At 42.8% G+C, this 15,995-nt stretch overlaps 1 protein-coding gene across 2 annotated transcripts in view; it reads right to left on the bottom strand.

The window, feature by feature from the left end:
• Window positions 1-15,995, bottom strand: part of JAZF1 (JAZF zinc finger 1) — a 234,864-nt gene that overhangs the window by 14,977 nt on the left and 203,892 nt on the right. For both annotated transcript variants that reach the window (XM_074271088.1, XM_074271087.1), the window contains exon 3: window positions 13,062-13,258. In XM_074271088.1, the coding sequence (XP_074127189.1) occupies window positions 13,062-13,258 (197 nt within the window). The remainder of the gene's footprint in view (window positions 1-13,061; window positions 13,259-15,995) is intronic.

A 15,995-nucleotide genomic window follows, 5' to 3' on the forward strand; every position in this document is an offset into this window, starting at 1 on the left:
GTCAACACCCTCAGATGATGAGAAAAGCAGAGCTCCCCTTTCTGGTCTCATCTATCAGTCAGGCAGACAAACTCAAGAAGTCCCTTCGTCTCTATACCACTGGGTGGCTCGATGGAAGAAACGTGGGACTTGTAGCTGGAAGGTCAGGTCCTGGAGTCCCCTCCCTTGCCACCACTGCCCCTGGGAACCCCTTCAAGCACATTTCACTTATACTAACGGAGTCTCCCCTGACACCACCCAGTCATTAGTTCTCTCCCTCTTAAAATTAGTGTGTTTTAATTTGTACCTGCGGCAGTGAGGCGGAGAGTGCTGGACCTGGGATCAACAAGACTCATCTTCCTGAGCTTAATTCCAGGCTCAGACACTTACTGTGTGACCCTGGACAAGTCAATTAACCCTGTGTGCCTCAATTTCCTTATCAGTAAAATGAGCTGGAGAAGAAAATGTAAACCACTTTGCCAAGAAAATCTCAAATGGGGTCACAGAGAGTCAGATGTGACTGGAAAAAATGAAGCAACATAACACAAGTCTGCATAACTGTCCTGAATAGCCATTCTGTCTGCATGCTCCTGGGGCAGGGACTGATGCATTTTCTGGTCCAGAATGGCTGCTGGCTGAATTGAATTGAATTCTTTAGTGCAGTTGGCCAAATGGCTTTAAGCAAATTCTTTTTTCTTCCTGCTCTGCAGTGCTTGATAAATAAGAATTATTAAAATCTTCTTCCAAGCACAAGTGAGACAGTGTCCAGGTCCAAACTTCCTTTCTTCATCAGGTCAAAGAAGATATTTAAAAAAATTTACGGGGAATTAAAAAAAAAAGTCAGTTTATCCATAATTTGGCAAAGGGGTTGTGCCTGAGACTGGCTGGACTTGTCCTATTCTTGGAAACTGAAGCCCTTCCACAACGCATCTTTAGCCTTACTTCTGGGCTTATGGTTCCTGGATATTCCTGTCAGACTAGTCCACTGGAATTTCTCTGAACCATCTTCTTGCTGCTCTAGCCTTAAATGGAGATATGGAGCAGGGTTTTTACCTCTTTCACATTATCTCCAACTTTTATAAGGACTCCAGTGCTACCCACTTAGAAATGAATCCCACTTCTATTTTGTATCTTCACTCTGTGTTTCCATTGTTTCCCCCAGTACAATGGGATACTTCAGGGTGGGTTTTTTTTTTTTTTTGTATGCGTGTGTTTGCATCCTCAGTACCCAAGGGCATGGTATCTGACTTTACCAGGCATTTCATAGTTGCTTGTTGAATGAAGATTAAAAGCAAGAATTTACTCCAGGTTCCCAACTACATCCGGTAGCTATACCAACATCAAGTAGTCAATTAGCCAGAAAAAGGAAAATTTAGACTGGGAAAGAATCCACAGAGAGGGAAATGATGACCATTTCCATAACAAGATTCTTTTTTGAAATTTGGGAAAAGCAAAGAAAGTTCCCTTTGGAAATAGTATTAATTGCACAAAGTGAGGGTGAAGGATGGTAGGAGAAAGCAAGGATCGCTTCCAGTATATTGGATGGACTTCCTGTTAGAGTGGTTGGTGCTTCCATCTGAAGGTCAGAGCATCACTGCAAAGATTTGTACAGAATACCACTGAGTACAAGAGGCTCAGAAACTTTTGTTTCTTATTTATGTGTCTTCTGTAGTGGAGCTCCCAAAATACTGGCTAGTTATCATTTGAAACAAACTACTCAATAAACCCATAATCCTGGAACCTCTGACTAGACCAGCAGTTATATGCAACATTCATTTAGAAAAAATTCAATAAGTATTAAATTCCTATTATTTGGTAGGCACTGTATCAGTTGCTAAGTATACGAAGGCAAAAAAAGCTGCAGATCCTGTGCTTAGAAAACTGAGTTCCTTTCTGAAATGGTGAAATACTGGACAAATCAAACACATTCTATATTGATGTTCCTTCTTCACTTCAGAGGAGACTGGAAGCCATCTACATCTATAGACCTGTAACTATGTTTCTTCAACCACTTTTTAAAAAAACAAAGATTTAATTTAGTGAATAATGTGATGGATTTTTATCCTGCTTCTTTTAGTTTTTGCCAGATTTGTAGCTTATTTACTTAAGAATGATCCTTATTGAACATTATCATTGGATAGTCTCTGCTAATTACTCCTTTTAATCATCTGATAAATGATAAAATCATATAAAACTGAAGGAAAACCACAATCTGGGTCTTACTTTATCAGTCTGGGAGGCAACCAGGGAAATTTCTACAGATCTTTCATAAGAAAGGTAGATCCATGCACTCATCCAGAAAGGCAAGCTCTCCTCTAAAGCCATCTCTCTAAAAAAGGCAGACAACCAGGTTTAAAGGAAATATTTCTGATTTCTGACTCATGGTGTGAAAATTGCAATTAGCGATGACTTAGGATCCTGTGGTTCAGACAAGAGGATGTTCTTGGGTGGAATTGCTCCTGGAGGAGAGCACTTTGAAAATCCCCATATGACTCATTATTATTTCTAAGGTCCATGCTACTGAAGAGGTACTGGCTTTTGGAGATAATCGTTGAAAAACCCAGCTTGCCCCAGCCTCACCTCTAGCTAGATTTTGCTCTCTTTGCCAAAACAGGGACAAAGACTGAATAAGGGGAAGGAAGAAAGGGAAAAAGGAGGAAAAAATAAGAAAGGGATAAAAAAAGAAGGAATGAAGGAAAGGAGAAAGGAAAGGAGCAATGAAAGAAGGAAGAAAGAAGGAAAGGGGTAGGGATTAAAAAAAACCTTCCAGCATCTAGAAGTTGAAATTTAGAACCCATTTGACTGGTTCTGCTGAGAATTCTCCAGAAATAACATTCAATTTGTGATATCTCCTAATGCCCCCCACCTCCTTTTAACTCTCCTTAATTTTTTTTAAAATCGCTACAAACTTGCCAACATGAAAATTTTCACATACAAATATGAAAGTGTGACTCTATTTCACCTGGCAACACCATTCTCTCTTTCCAGAAATTCATGTTTCTTTGAATTTCCATTCTTGGCTACTCATTGTAATCTCTCCCACTGCTCTGGGAGAATATGAGCTCCTTCAGGGCAGGATCTGATTCACTGTTGTCAGCATCCCTGTGCTGAAGAACAAGGGGTGCCTTTGGGAGTGACCTTGGGAACCTATCCCATTGAAAGCTGAGACAAGGGCCATCTTTGGACATGAACTTGGGGGGAACCAACTCTCTATAAATTGAATTAAGTTTGAGACTGAGGTGGGAAGGGAAGAGTGTCTCTGTAGGGGAAACATTGATCGATACCCTTGTTATTGCTATATTTTCAAAGCCTCTCTTTGTAAAAGCAAGTTGATTGTTGAATAGTTACCATGGAAGTGGGGTGTGCTAGTCACTAGAGTCGGGAAGACCTGACTTAGAATCCTGGTTCTGATTCATACTAGCTGTGTATGGAGTGGCCTCGAGCGACCCATTTATTCATGTGATAAAGGCAGTAAACTCTACGTACTCCACAGAGTTGGTGAGAGAATCCAACAAATTCAGTGTTACTGATCTCTTGGTGACCCCCAACTGCACGGCCTCTCAGGGCAAGAATGGGCTCTGAGCACTCTTGGGTACGTCCACATTAATGAGATCATAGTCACTGCAGGTTTGAAATGCAGTAATGGCAGACGACCCAAATGTTTGGTCCACTGGCATCCATGTAATGTGAAGAGATCTAGAAAGAGGGCTTCAGTGTAGGGGAAAGCCCCTAATGGTCACCTTAGAGGAGGACATAGATGAAGATGGCCCAGGATGTACTGCAATCTGCACTTCTGGAGGGAACATACACATGGATAACATCACAAATTCACTGTGTCATCCTGGAGTGGATTTGGGAACTTGAGGGTCCACATTTGAATCCTGATTCTTCTGCTGATGAAAATCTCTTCTTTAGACCTCAGTTTCCCTAATGTGTAGAAGAAGGGGCTTAGAGGAGATGATCTCTAAGGTCACTTCTCATTTTAAAATTTCCCAGAAAGAACAATCTGAAATTCTGCTTTGCTGCCACTAGGTGGTGGAGGCCTGTCATGGCTGCACAGTCCTAGTAGTGGCAATGTACTCTGGGTGGATTTTGGTAAAACTGCCTTATCTCCATTTCTGACCAAGTCTGTCCAATTCAAGAAACCGTTCTCTGCTGGGCTGTATGCTTGAGTTTTATGTTGCTAGCGTAACCTTTAATCAAGCTTTCTTATTGTCTGGAAGATTTTTTTTTTTTTCCAATTTTTCTTTGTGCACAGCATAGCCTCGGCTAAATTACACACGCTTATGTTGCAGAAAGCATCTGGCTTTGATAACAGATTTCTGGAGCTTGCCTCATTTTAACAGGAGGGAACAATATAGTCTTAGGGAGTCAGAGACCCAGAAACGAGGAGGCAGAAGCCCCGTCAGCGGCCTCTGAGGGCTAAGTTGTATCTGAACAAGAACCTTCGTCTCCTAAGTGCTCGCCCAAGCTTGAACTCCCATGGAGGACCCACTGCCATCTCAAGGCTATGGGGGGGGGGAGACACAGGCCACTTCTGCCCAGTTCTAATTTCCTGCCAGTTCATCTCTGGGAAACCTCCATCGAGACTGGCCAGTAAAAAAAATACTCTCGCTTCATGTTTACCTTTTGGGGAAAAATATCCCAGAATTGGGGGGGAGTGTCTAAAAAGGGGAGCCTTCTACCTATTTCTAATGCCATCCCTCATCCTCTTCATCAAAGAAGGGGCCTAGGTTTTGATGGATAGAGTTGCTTTTTGGGCTTTCCAGGATCACAGAGCTGAAGGAGAGGGGGGAAGTCTCGAGTCCAGACTAGCTCGCCTTCGGTCGGCAAAGGTTTGGTGCTAGGCTGCCCAGGAACAGAGGCAGGGAGACAGCGGACGACTTATCCACTGAGGCTCTTGCAGGCCGACATTTTTGTAAGGCTTTGTTTTCCATCCAAACATTCCTCGTTTTATGCACACTGGGTTAACAAACGCATCTTTTCATTTGAAGACTTCAAGGTCGATCAGATGGAAATCACCATTATCTTGGGTTCCCACAGGGGGCAGGGGTGCTGGTGGGGAGGGAGACTGGTTTTTCTCTCTTTAATACTTTATTTGGATAATGATGTTATTTTTAAAAAATGTATTATTTATTCAAAACAGACAACTCCATCCAGATCCAGGCCTGCCGTCTGGGGCCCGAGAAGGGAATATGGTGGGTAACCTTTCTTCAGAGGATGGGAGGGAAAACATTTGAGAAATCGCTTGCTTGTTGTAAGAACACAGACCTGATCAGAAGAACTTGGACACAAAAAAGGTGACAATAACTAGCATTAGAACTGTGACTGGCTATAGTTATATATGTCATTTATCTTATTTAACTACAACCATAACATTATAACACAAAGCGTAGAGAGCACCGTTAGGTTTGCAAAATGCTGGACAGATTATATTCTTCAGAACAGCCCTGGGAGGGAGAGGCCGTAATTAAGTCCATTTTACGGGTGATGCAGTCGAGGCTTTCGGAGGTAAAGGGCCCACCAGGGAATGGGCCGAATCCAGGATGCCATTTTCCTGCATTATTTATCCAAAGCTGAATTAAACTTGGCGGGTGCCTCGCTTTCCCCTCCAAACCCTACCTCGGATGATGGGTGAAGGTGTCACGCCCTCCGCCGGCAACTCATAAAGAGCCTTCCCCGGAGCAGCCGCAGCACCTCGGGATCCCCAGGCTCACCCCTGGGCACACATGGAAAAGCCATTAGAACCCAGGCCGCCGGGACCCACGGAGATGAAAGGGCTTCTCTGATTTTAATATGCCGGGGTTCAGACAGGAAAAAAGGGCCGCGTTCTGAAATGCAGACGCGAGGCTTTACAGTTGCTCCAAATGGTTAATGTCTTAGCTCTCACATGTCTCCTAGGCCGAGGGTTGTTTTATTAAAAAAAAAAAAAAAAAAAAAAGTCCAGAATCTGCCCCGCTTCCCCCCTTGCCAGAGGCAGGACTTCTGCCGGGCTGCTTCCAAAGGAAAATTCCTGGGAAGGTGTCCTGAGGGGCGTTTGGCAGGGGCTGGGCCGGGCTCCAGCACAGAATGGCCACGTTCTGCTCTGTCTCCTCTCTGTCACTCCCCATCTCTGCCCCATCTCCTTTCTCTCTCTTTCTGTTTCTATCTCTTTCCTTTTCTTTCTTCCTTTCCTTCTTGCTCTTTTGTCTCCTCCTCCTCTTCCTCCTTCTTTTCCTCCTGATCCTCTTCCTCCTTTTTCTCTTTCTTCTCCTCCCTTTCTTTCTCCCTTTCCCCTCCTTTTTTTCCTTTTCTTTCTCTTCCTCTTTTTCATTTCTTTCTTCCCCTTTCTCCTCCATCTCTTCCCTTCCCTTTCTTTCATCCCTCCCCCTTTTCTCCTCCTCCTCCTCCTCCTTTCTACCCATCTTTTTTTCTTTCTCTTTCCCCTTTCTTTTTTCTCTGTCTCTCCATCTCTTCCTTCTCTCTGTCCCTTCCCTTCTTCCCCCTTTAAAGTAGAGCTTAATTTGTTGATGCTCTATTTCAAAAATCCTCTCTTTCATCTTAAAAGGTGCCCTGTTTTATCACTTAATCCAGTACCTTTTCGTGATCATGTTCTGGCCGGCATTGGAGTCCCTGCTGAGAGCCAGAGGCTCATCCCCCCCACCCCCCCATTTCTAGCACCAGGTACAATATGGCCATATGGGGAGGGGCTTTGGCAGGGGCCCTATTATTGTTCTTGAGCGTAGTCGAACCATCACAGCAGAGCTGAAATTTGGTATATAAACAGCGAGTTATTCCATGCCTGAAATTCTGTAGTTAATAGCTATCTGTAGAACTAAACTGAATTGTTGAACACGAGGAAGTTTGGTATGGTGAGTGTGCGAGGACCTGATTTCAGTTACTACCTTATACCACTTTGGGCCTCAGTTTCCCTATCTGTAAAATAAAGCAGTTGGGCCGCCTAGCCTCTGGAGCCCATTCTGTGTGTGAGTCATCGACTCTTTGGCCATCGGGTCTAGTCTAGGACCTCTTCTCAGAATAAGGGTTTTAAATACAAAACAGAAAACCCTTAGGATTACAAAGGAAACCAGAGGCTGATGAAAACAGTTGTCATTTTTCGGTTCCATCCAAGTTCGCAGACTCCCTGAAATCCATCCTTGGACCAGAAACCCTTGCTCCAACTCTAAGATTCTCTGATTGCTCTCCACATCTCAAAGCAAGTCGGGTCTGTGTTGTTGAAGGTAGTAGAGTATGTGAGTGTGTGAGTGTGTGTGTGTGAGTGTGTGTGAATGTGAGTGTGTGTGAGTGTGAGTGTGTGTGTGAGTGTGTGAATGTGAGTGTGTGTGAGTGTGAGTGAGTGAGTGTGTGTGTGAGTGAGTGTGTGTGAATGTGAGTGTGTGTGTGAGTGTGTGTGAGTGTGAGTGAATGTGTGTGTGTGAGTGAGTGTGTGTGTGAGTATGTGTGAGTGAGAGAGTGTATGTGAGTGTATGTGTGAGTGTGTATGTGTGTGTGAGTGTGTGTATCTGTGAGTGTATGTGAGTGTGAGTAAGTGTGTGTGAGTGTGTGTGAGTGTGAGTGTGTGAGTGTGTGTGTGTGAGTGAGTGTGTATGTGTGAGTGTGTGTATGTGAGTGTGAGTGTGTGAATGTGTGAGTGAGTGTGAGTGTGAGTGACAGTGAGTGTGTGAGTGTGTGTGTGAGTGTGTGTGTGTGAGTGTGTGAATGTGTGAGTGAGTGTGAGTGTGAGTGTGTGTGTGACTGTGTTCTAAGGGGCTATATCACAGTACTCTAGGATTTCTGTTCCTACCTCCACCCTCCAAAGGTCCCTGATCTCACTACAAAGGTCTACACCAGATAAATGGAAGCTGTAACCCTTCCACCAAAAGTCCAAGTTTAGGCAGGGGGGAGCCATATCCCCCATCTCAGATATGCAGATGGCACCGTTCTGGTGGCAGAAAGTGAAGAGGAATTAAGAAGTTTCTTATTGAGGGCAGATGAGAAAAAGGTAAAAGCCGGCTTGAAGCTTGACATCAAACCCCCCCTAAGACCCTGGCTCTGGGTCCCATCGCCTCCTGGCCAATAAAGGGAGAAGAAACGGGAGCAGCGTCAGATTTCATATTCTTGGGCTCAAAGAGCCTGGCAGACGGGGCCTGCAGCCATGACATGAAAAGGCTTGGAAGGAGAGCTGTGGCAGATCTGCTGGCTGACTGAGAGCAGAGACTACCATGGACAAAGGGCTGCAGAGTCAGAGCCACGGGGGGTTTTCCAGCAGAGATGTGTGGCCGCGAGAGCTGGGCTATCAGAAAAGCCACGTGCCGCCAAATCGATGCTTTTGGTTCTAATGAGGACTCTTTGGAAAAGACCCTGAGGTTGGGAAGGACTGAAGGAATAAGACAGAAGGGATGGCGGAGGATGAGATGGGTAGAGAGGGTCATGAGCTTGGATGGACATGAAGAGGTAATGTAGGGTTGAAAGGCCCAGCATCCTCTGGTCCATGGGGTCACTGAGAGCTGGACACACCTCAGGGACTCTACAACAATTGCAACCACCCTCCGTTCAGACAGAAACTCCCTGCTCTGAGGCATTTGTGCCAGCTTGCTCAGCAAGTCCCTCCTGCCCAGGACCGCCCCATCTAGAATAAAATAATAACTTATAGAAAGAGCACGAGACCTTGCACTGGAGAACCCACATTCAATTCATGGCTCTGTCATTCACGACCTATCTGAATTCAGGCCAGTTATTCCAGCTCCTCAGGCCTCAGTTTCCCCATTTGTAAAATGAGGGGGTCGACTTCTAAAGGCCTAGCTCTTAATCTATAATCCATTGGAATATAAGCTCCTTGAGAGCAGGGGCTGTTTTATTCATTGTTTTATCTTGTTAGCACATAGTAGGTGGGTATAACAAATATCTGTGGGGTGATTGGTGAATTCTTAGGTCTTCCACACCATACCTTCTGGAACCTGCTATTTCATTTTGCGCCCCCAAGTTTGTTGGTTTGACATGTATTGGCTTTAGGCAGGCTAGGCCCGGGATAATGAGCGTAGAGTTGGTTCTGGGCAAGGGCTTTGACGTTTGCTTTCCCCTTTTTCCAGCACAGTCTTGGAGTCCCCAATAAGGCAGTGCAAGCTTTCAGAGAAGGCAACTATTACCAATGGAAGCAGACTTTGTTCAACCCCTCCCCTCAAAAACACATATAACATTTTTTTTTTTTGTTAACATCACTGAAATGAAAATTAAAGTCTTAACTTATAAAGGAACATCTTTTAGTCCCAGGTAAATCAATCTACTAATCATTCAATCTATAAGCATTTATTAAGTGCTCAATATATATATGCCAGGCCCTGAACTAAGTACTTGGAGTAAATCTTTTTGAACTATCTATTTACATGAATAGTAACATTCTATTTGAGAACCATAATTCTCAGGCCTACACACACACACACACACATGCACACTCAGATCTGTTTGGCTATTACATCAAACTTTTCCCTTTTTCAAGCAAATTTCAGATCATTTGGCCAATATGGAGCGTTCTAAATAACTCATTTCTGCTCATGATATTTAAGGGCAAAAGTCACTCTTCGAGGGCCCCTGAGAAGAAGCAGAGCAAGTACTCCCCTTGGAGCTATTAATTAGCCAACACCACTTGTACGGCACCTTCTGGCCGCCATCATTGGTAGATGCCAGCACGCAGACAGAAAATAAACAAATAAAAGCAACACTGGGCCCTGCTAATAAGCTCCAGCATGTGAAACTCAGTCTCTGCCAAGTAGTGAAGGCGGAGAGCTGTTTTCTCAGTTCTCTCTTTCTAAGGTAGCATAAGGGTCAAGAAATGCGAAATAACCAAAGAGACTGGAGTTCATTATCAACCATTACTTCCCAAGTTCATGGTGGTGGGAGTGGGGGGAGTTGAGAAGCAGGTAAGGCACAGGGCAGGGAAGGGAGGGAAGCATCATTTGTGATAATCATAATCATACCTCAAGGGAGACGCCTCAAAGGCCTTCCTTCATACTTAGGGCATTTACATTTTAAGAAAAGGCAACAATAATTGGAGTTCTCTCTTTTCTATTTCTTTTTGTACTCATTGCCTGGGTCTCCTAATTAGCATTTGTTTGAGATGCTATTTTTAAATTTTCTTGAATGATCACATCACGTTGCTATCCTATCAGCTTAATGTTTTGTGTGAGGTTAACCATTTTCCCCACCAGACCATTCCTTAAGATTCTCAGAAAGTACCACACAATACCCAAGATTGTCTTTCATAAATAAATACTTGATTGACAGATTAAGGACGTAAAAAAACCTCAGATAATGTCCAACTAGAAAGATTAATTTACTTTAAAAATGTCATCTTTACTGATGTTTTGTTCTGACATCCCCTTTGTTTTTATTGAAAAAAAACCTTCCTCCACTCCTCCAGTTAATCATCTCTTAAAATAAGGATTTTTAAAAGAAAAGACCAAGCAGCTAACCAAAGCAAATCCACACGCCCACTGTGATCGCCACTGCGTGCTTCTCTCCTGATGTTTTAATAGAGTAATCTTTCATGTTAAGGTGGGACAGCCATGTAGTAGAATGCACTGGGGAGTATGGTGTGAGGTGATGGTCTACGCCTGATTCCTGCCAGGTTGCTTTCCAGTTTCCTCAGCAGTTTTAGAGAGCTCTTTCCTAAGTGATTCCAGCTTGTTGAACACTGGTTTATCTGGATTTTTGGCAAGCGTACATTTGGCATTGGAACAATGTGGCCAGCCCCTGGAGCTGTGCCCTCTATGGCAGAGTTGGAACACTGGGCAGTTTAGTTTGAGAAAGGACCTCAGTGTCCTGAGGGGATCTTTAGACTCTTCCAAAGGTAATTCAAATGGAAGGGATTCAGTTCTAGAGATCAGCCCCTGGCTCTGGAAACCTACTGCAGGTGGTCAGTCTAACCCCTCTCCTCTCCTCTCGCACACTTTCCTTGGGAGCCTCCCAGACCCTGGGCTCAGTCTCATTATCAATGTGACATCCGCAGAAGGAAGGCTGCCAAGGTAAGAGAGCTGATCCACAGCATTCGAGGCTCCTCCATATATGTCACCAAGGATTCCATATCTGATGGTGTGGTCTGGAGGCTGGAGGCCTGGGTTCTCTTAGTGTTAATTAGGACAGAATTAGCAGGAGCAGGAGGCTGCAGTGAACCACAGTCATCTGCAAACAAAAGCAGCCCCATCGCTCCCTCCACTTTCCTTCTGGCTCATAGCCCTTTGAAGCTTACTATATGTGCTGCCGAAGCAGGCCCTGATTTCTCTGATTGCCTCTTGGATTTATCATTAATATAAAGAAATGCTATTGATTTTTAAGAGCTCATTTTGTAGTCTGGGATTTTGCTGAAGTTAATTGTCTCGATTAATATCTTTGCTGATTCTGTAAGATTTTCCAATTAAATGATTTAAATCATGTCACCGGCAAATAGGGATGATGTTGTCTCCTCTTTACCTCTAGGCATGCCTTTACTTTCTTTCTTTTAACCTTTCTAGAACCTTGTTAACAATTAGTGGGGGGAGTTGGGTAGCTTTGCTTTACCTATTTTGGTGGTAAATTTCTAGCTTATTTTCATTGCAATGATGCTTGCTTTTGGTTTTAGATAATTTTTATGACCTTTAAAAATCATCCTTCTGTGCCTTTACTTTGTAGGGGTTTTAGCATAAATGAGTGCTGTACTTTGTCAGGATTTTTTTCTGTATCTCTAGAGATAATCATACTGTTTTTTATCTTTTGGGGTGGTTTATTTTTAATACGATTAGTTATGTTGACTGTTTCCCTAATGTGGAACCAGCCTTATATCCCTGGTTTAAATACTGATATATTAATTCAGTATGTATGTGGATATATCGTAATATCTCACCCATCAGAATCCAGTTTCTTAAGTTGTTGTTTGCGACCTCAGGCTGGGTGTTGTAACTGAATGTGACAGTCACAAAATTATGATTTATTATCAGCAAATCTTTGATTTGTATTTTTATATCCCCAAGGTCATGTAAAAATTTCTTAGGTGAAAAGGAATCCCAAGTAGAAAAAAGTTTAAGAAATCCTGAATTCAAACACAAGCTTTTTGAAAAGTAGAGATAATTTCATTCTTTGCGTTTGTGTCTGTAGCACTAAGATAATAACTGACACTTGGTAAATACTAATAAATACTTGCAGCTTGGCTAATTGATTGAAGATGACTTAATATCTCAGAATGGTTGGCCAAACCAACAAAGATTGTTTCTGTTGGATTCCAAAAGAGTCTGTCAGTTAAATATCTCAATGAAAAAAAACTTGGGCAAGCTGTCTGTTAGTAAATTGTGTAGATATGGGCACTGTGCTTTGTCACTGAATTTTAAAAAATCTCACTTAAAATCTTTACAAGATTATGTCTTCTGAAATCATGAGGCAGATCAGTGGTGTGGTGGACAGAGCACTGAGTTCAAATCCAGCCTTGGACAATAGCTGTTGTGACTCTAGGCAAATTATTTAGATGTTCTCTGTCTCAATTTTTTTCATCTAAAAAATGGAGCTAGGAACAGCACTTACCTCTTAGGGTTGGTATGAGGATCAAATGAGATAATAATTGTAAAACACCATACATAATGCTAACAACTTATAGGCAGCTAGGGATAGTCAACCCCAAAATAGAAGAATGTGGTATATCCTTCCAAATTTTTTTTTTCAGGAAACTGAATCAAAGTCCAGTGTTTTTTCCCTAACTTGAAGAACAAAGGAAAGGAGAATCACTTTTCCCCACACAAGACTTCATTGTAAACAAAAAGCCCCAAATATCTGATGTTGATTAGGCCTTACATTATCTTTTTGTCTATGTCCTGTGTCATGTTGTAGACCAAAGCTCCTTCAAGCATAGTATAACATATAGATATACAAAGATTTGTATTCCAAGCACTAACAAGAGCACCTTTTGACCAGGAAGCAATTCATAAATATCTGCTGAAATTAATGGAATGGAATGGGTGCCCAACAAATCGACAGGCAGAGAACCATTTTCTTAAGGAAAGAGAGAAACAACATGAAACTTGTACCCAGACAGTGTCTTTCTCGCCACATGTCAAGGTCCGAGTAAAGTCATTAGGACTTACCTGTTGGTGTGCTACTGCGAAAGGAAGAAGAGGGGGTGATGGGAGGGGTAACAGGTGGAGTAAGGCTTCCACTGCTATGGCGAGGTGGAGTGGACACATTCCCTCGAGACACTGAGCTGGACAGGGTCAATGAAAGTTTGGGCTGAATTTTCTTTTTCAAGGATTCTTGCTCACGGCGAGCTGCATCAGTCATAAATCTGAAACATCAAGAGAAAGTGGGGGAGACAAGACAGGAATTGAGTCATTAAGTTTTGCGGAATCCTCAGATATGCTTTTCCTAAAGCAAATGCATCGATAACCTCCCAATCTGAGTTTAACAGATGTCAAGTGAACCGTGTGCATTGTTCAGGTGGGACTCCATGACTCAAACAAATTCAGTAATTTTGTACTAGGGATGTTAGTTGAACCCAGCAAGAATCAGCTCAATTTAGCTATGGAAGCAATTTTCAACACAAAAGCTATGATTCTCAAGGAATCTTTATGGACAGTTCCCAGAAAAGAATGATAACACTGAAGTTTACCATTCCAGAATTGTGAGTTAGGTTCATGGAAATGTTCCCACTCTCCCCCCTAGATACAGAATATAAAGTGGGACAGTGCGACCCAGGCTTATTTGATTATATTTATTATTCCTAAATTGGTCTTATAGGAGTAACTCTGATATTTTATTTACTTAGTTTTTTTGTCTTATTGCTAAGGAAAAGGACATAGTTAAGATCTATATATGTCATTGTTATAAGCAGGAGCGTCCGTGTAAATAGAAGTACACTGCTAGGAGCACAAGAATTAAAGTGATGAGTACAGAGAGTGTATTTCCCCCCAACTCAAGTTACCTTGAGGCCCTCAAGAGAGTCTAAGTGTCACTGCAGACCTTCTAGTATGGGGGCAAATTAGAGACAGTGGTCCAGCCCAGAGATTAAGCAGCCATACACCTTGTGGGAAATGTAGGCTGCCTATTGGGTAGAAACCTTGGGATCCTGCCAAGACGAATGGACTTGGGTATTTCCCCACCCCTTACATCATACAGTGATGAAGAGATGCAGAATCTATGCTTGGATATTTGCTTGGCAATTATTAAGGCAGCAGCTAGGCTAAGGGAGTATACCCCCTCCTAAAGTGACCTCATAGCCATTTTGTGTATACACACCACACTCACACACACACATATATTTATAATGTATGTTGTCTCTCCCATTAGAATGTAAACTACCTGAGGGTAGGGACTAATTCTGTCTTTTTTTTTTTTTTTTTCTCTTCTGCATTATTTAACACAGTGCCTGGCATATGACTGATGCTTAAATAAAAAATTATAGATTCGTTGGTTGGTTAATAATAACAAGAGGGAGATGCAGCTAGATAGCGCAGTGGATAGAGCACCACTCCTGAAGTTAGGAGCGTCTGAGCTCAAATCTAGCCTCAGACACTTAATACTTCCTAGCTGTGTGACCCTGAGCAAGTCACTTAACCCCAATTGCCTCAGCAAATTAAAAAAAAAAAAAAAACAAAAAACAAGGGGGAAATGAAGGGTTTTTTTTCCTTTAATTTATTTAGAATTTTACTTTTCCCCAGTTACACATAAAAGCTGTTTTTTAACATTTGTTTTTTAAAACTTTTGAGTTCCAAATTCTCTCCCTTCCTTCTTTCCTCTTCCCACTAATTCAGAAGGCAAGCCATCGGATATGGATTATACACGTGTAGTGATAAAAAAAAATTTTCCATAATGGTCATACTGTGAAAGAAAATATAAAAATCCCTCAAACAGTTTTTTCCCCCCTAATGCTTTAATCTATACACAGACACCATGGTTTCTTTTTCTGGAGATGGGCAGTATTTTTCATCCTAAGTCCTTCTGATTTGTCTTGGACGTTATTGTTGAGAGTAACTAAGTCATTCAGGGCTGATCATCTCACAAGATTACTTTTACTTTGTACACGGTACATGAGCTGCTCATTCCTTATAGCACATTAATTTTCCATCCCAATCACACACTCCAATTTGTTCAGCCATTCCCCAGTTGACTGACAGACATCCCCTCAATTTCCAATTCTTTGACTCCAGAAAAGAGCGTTTATAAATCTGTGCATATAGGTCCTTCCCCTTTTTCTTTTGCAGTCTTTTCTAGGGTATTCCCCCTAGGGTTGGGTTGCTCACCTGGGGCCTGTGAACTTGGTTTTAAAAACTACTTTGATAGCTGCATTTGAATATAATTAATTTCCTTTGATCCCTGTATTCCATTTTATGCATTCAAGACCACTGTAGTGAGAACAGATCTGTATGTTTAAGGGGTCCAAAAGGTGAAGAACCACCGAGGGAGGGGAATCCCACAATGAAACATCCAGCAAGTCGTCTGTGTATCTTTTGTCATTTTCATTGTGACATCAATAGATATTATGGAAATGTTCCATAAGGGAGTTTCCAAAACACACGTACAATGTTCCTTGTGAGGCGGAGAGCCTGTTAACCTCGATGTTGTTCCCGGGAGAAAGAAGGGGCTGTTGGTGGCATTTGGGGGGCTCCTACAGTTTTCAAGACAGCGGATTACCGAGCGCCCTCCCGAGTTCGCTAAGCCGCCAGCTCCAAAGGGAACCGGCCTTTCTGGGTGCAGTCCTATCAAACGTGGGGGAAACAGAGTCACGTTGGAACACTGTCCTTTTAACGCCAGAACCGCCACCACACGCTGCCACTCCTGAAAGGCCTTTTGCAATATAATCTAGAGGCCTAAACGGTCTTTGTCATATTTAGCCACTGGCAGTAAAGGCGGGAGAGGATGGAGGGGTCCCTGAGACGGAACAGGGGAGAGAGAAAAAGAATTAGAGAAGGGGGAGCAAAACCAAGGAAGAGAAAGGAATGAATTGGGGGATGAGAGGAAAAAAAGGAGGGAGATAGAGAGGAAGAAGGAATGAGAGAAGGGGGAGCCAAGTGAGGGAATGGAAG

Source organism: Sminthopsis crassicaudata, chromosome 5, assembly GCF_048593235.1.
Source record: "Sminthopsis crassicaudata isolate SCR6 chromosome 5, ASM4859323v1, whole genome shotgun sequence".
Classification (NCBI taxonomy): domain Eukaryota; kingdom Metazoa; phylum Chordata; class Mammalia; order Dasyuromorphia; family Dasyuridae; genus Sminthopsis; species Sminthopsis crassicaudata.